The sequence below is a fragment of the Salvia hispanica genome, chromosome 2 (assembly GCF_029641045.1).
Source record: "Salvia hispanica isolate PSC_SH4W2 chromosome 2, Shi_PSC_v1, whole genome shotgun sequence".
NCBI lineage: Eukaryota > Viridiplantae > Streptophyta > Magnoliopsida > Lamiales > Lamiaceae > Salvia > Salvia hispanica.
This window is the reverse complement of record NC_142693.1, coordinates 5,299,634-5,301,804: the sequence shown is the minus strand read 5'-3', so window position 1 is coordinate 5,301,804 and position 2,171 is coordinate 5,299,634. Positions and strand designations below refer to the sequence as shown.

Below are 2,171 nucleotides of genomic sequence, written 5' to 3'. Positions count from 1 at the left end.
CCGTGAAATGTTGTCAAGTTTTGCCATTTTAATTTGGTCCGTCAGTTAAAAGTTGTCACTTTGCTTTCTTTTTTTTTTTTTCTCTTTTTGATAAATGGATTCACTTCTCACCAACTCTCAACACTCACATTTTTTATATAATAATATATAAACGTGGGACCCTCATTTCACTAACTTTTTCAACTTACTTTTCTTTACATTTCTTAAAACCCTTGTCGAGTCAAACTTGGATAATATTTCATGGAGGGAGGGAATACAATTTGTTTTATTGTATATATAGTGCTCCATAGCCTATAGTATCTTCCATAAAATTTCAATGGCTGTGAAAATTATAGAGATCTATTCTGTCTCACCGTCTTCCAGCGCCGCCGCTGAGCAGACGCTCCAACTTCTATATTTCGACATCCTATGGCTCGATACCATTCTAACTGAACCCCTCTTCTTCTATCCCCTCAAATGCTCCCAATCTCATTTCTTGGACACCATCGTTGTCAATCTCAAACACTCATTATCCCTCACTCTCAAACATTTCCTTCCACTCTCATCCAAAATCATCTTCCCCCTCTCCTCCTCCGCCATGCCCGTTTCCCACTACACTGTCGGCGACTCCCTCTCCCTCACAATTGCCACGTCAGACGATGACTTCTCTCACGTTGTGTCCAACCGTCCCAAGGCTGCCGACGATTTCCATCAACTCGTCGCACAAATGCCAGCGGCTGATTACTCCTCCGACGAGATCAAATTCAGCCCCCTCGCTATTCAACTCACCTTGTTTCCGAACCAAGGGATCTGCATCGGCATCACACACCATCACTCCATTTGCGACGCCACCACTCTCTCCGCCTTCCTCCACACCTGGGCGTCCATCAACAAATCCAATGTCATCGATCAGCTGCCTTTCTACGGCCGAGATTCCGTTCAAGATTCGGAAAAACTAACCATAGCCCTATGGAACCGAATGAAGGCGAATAGGCCGATGGTTTCACTAACACCACCGTCGCCATCAGATAAAGTCCGAGCAACATTCCATCTAACTGATTCCCAAATCGAGAAGCTCAAGACCTTGGCCATCATCAAAAAACCTTCCATAGGCCGCCTCTCGACTTTTGTGGTGGCGTGCGCTTATCTCTGGAGCTGCCTGGCCAAGTCAGAGGTCGAAATCGAGGACGATGAGACGGAATACTTAAGCTCTGGGGTCAACTGCCGCAGGCGGCTGAATCCGCCCCTTCCGGAGAACTACTTCGGAAACTGCTTGATCCTATTATTTGCGGCTTCAAGCCATGGAAGACTCAAAGGGAATGACGGGTTTATAGCTGCTGCGGAGGCGGTTGTGGAGGCTGTTAACATTGCTGTGAAAAGCACAAGAGTGTCGGAGTATTATGAGAGTCGATCAAAGATACCTTCGGTATCGATACAGAAGAGGCTTCTTAGGATTGCAGGGTCCACAAAACTCGATCAATATGGAGCAGATTATGGATGGGGGAGAGCAGTTAAATATGAATGCATTCATACAGACTTTGATGAAGCAGTTAATATTTGTAAGGGAAGACAAGGAGGAATCGAGCTGGGCTTCTCAACGTCGAAGGCTAAGATGGATAGTTTTGTGGATGTGTTTAACAACTTATACATAAATAGCAATTTGTAATTTTCTATTTATTATCCAACTATTCTCCAACAAAGGAGAAAATACAAAGTTGGAAGTTTTATCAGAAATGTGTGAACGCTTTGTATGGAATTTACTCCAAATATTCTGGTTTAATGAACGATTTGTATGGAATTTACTCCAAATATTCTGGTTTAATGAACGATTTGTATGCTATTAAGTAGCTATGGACAAATTAAACTGGGGCATAGGATTTGGAGCGTTTCTCTTTCCGTACAAGATTTTATGCACTCTCATTTTGCGTATATGTAAAGAAAACCTCCGTCCACCATTTAAAGCCAACTTTATCTGGTTGTCCACAATTTATAAAAACATTTATCTTATAATATTTTCAGTATAGACCCTATATTTCATTAACTTTTTACATTCACAATCCAATAGTATAAATTATTTATTATGTTTCATGTTAATTGAATCATTTTTGTATTTTAGGAAGTCCAAGATGATTGAATTGTTTTTATTTTTAGCAAAAAAGTAACTCTCTATTTTATTTTATTTTCTTTTCACC

The 2,171-nt window shown here is 41.0% G+C and overlaps 1 protein-coding gene across 1 annotated transcript; it reads left to right on the top strand.

Moving 5' to 3' along the window:
• The first annotated feature begins 290 nt into the window (after positions 1–290).
• On the top strand, positions 291–1,779 carry LOC125185299 (anthocyanidin 3-O-glucoside 6''-O-acyltransferase-like). Its single transcript, XM_048081820.2, has one exon. It carries the CDS (start codon positions 317–319, stop codon positions 1,643–1,645), a length of 1,329 nt encoding a protein of 442 aa, XP_047937777.2. The 5' UTR covers positions 291–316; the 3' UTR covers positions 1,646–1,779.
• Positions 1,780–2,171: the final 392 nt, after the last annotated feature.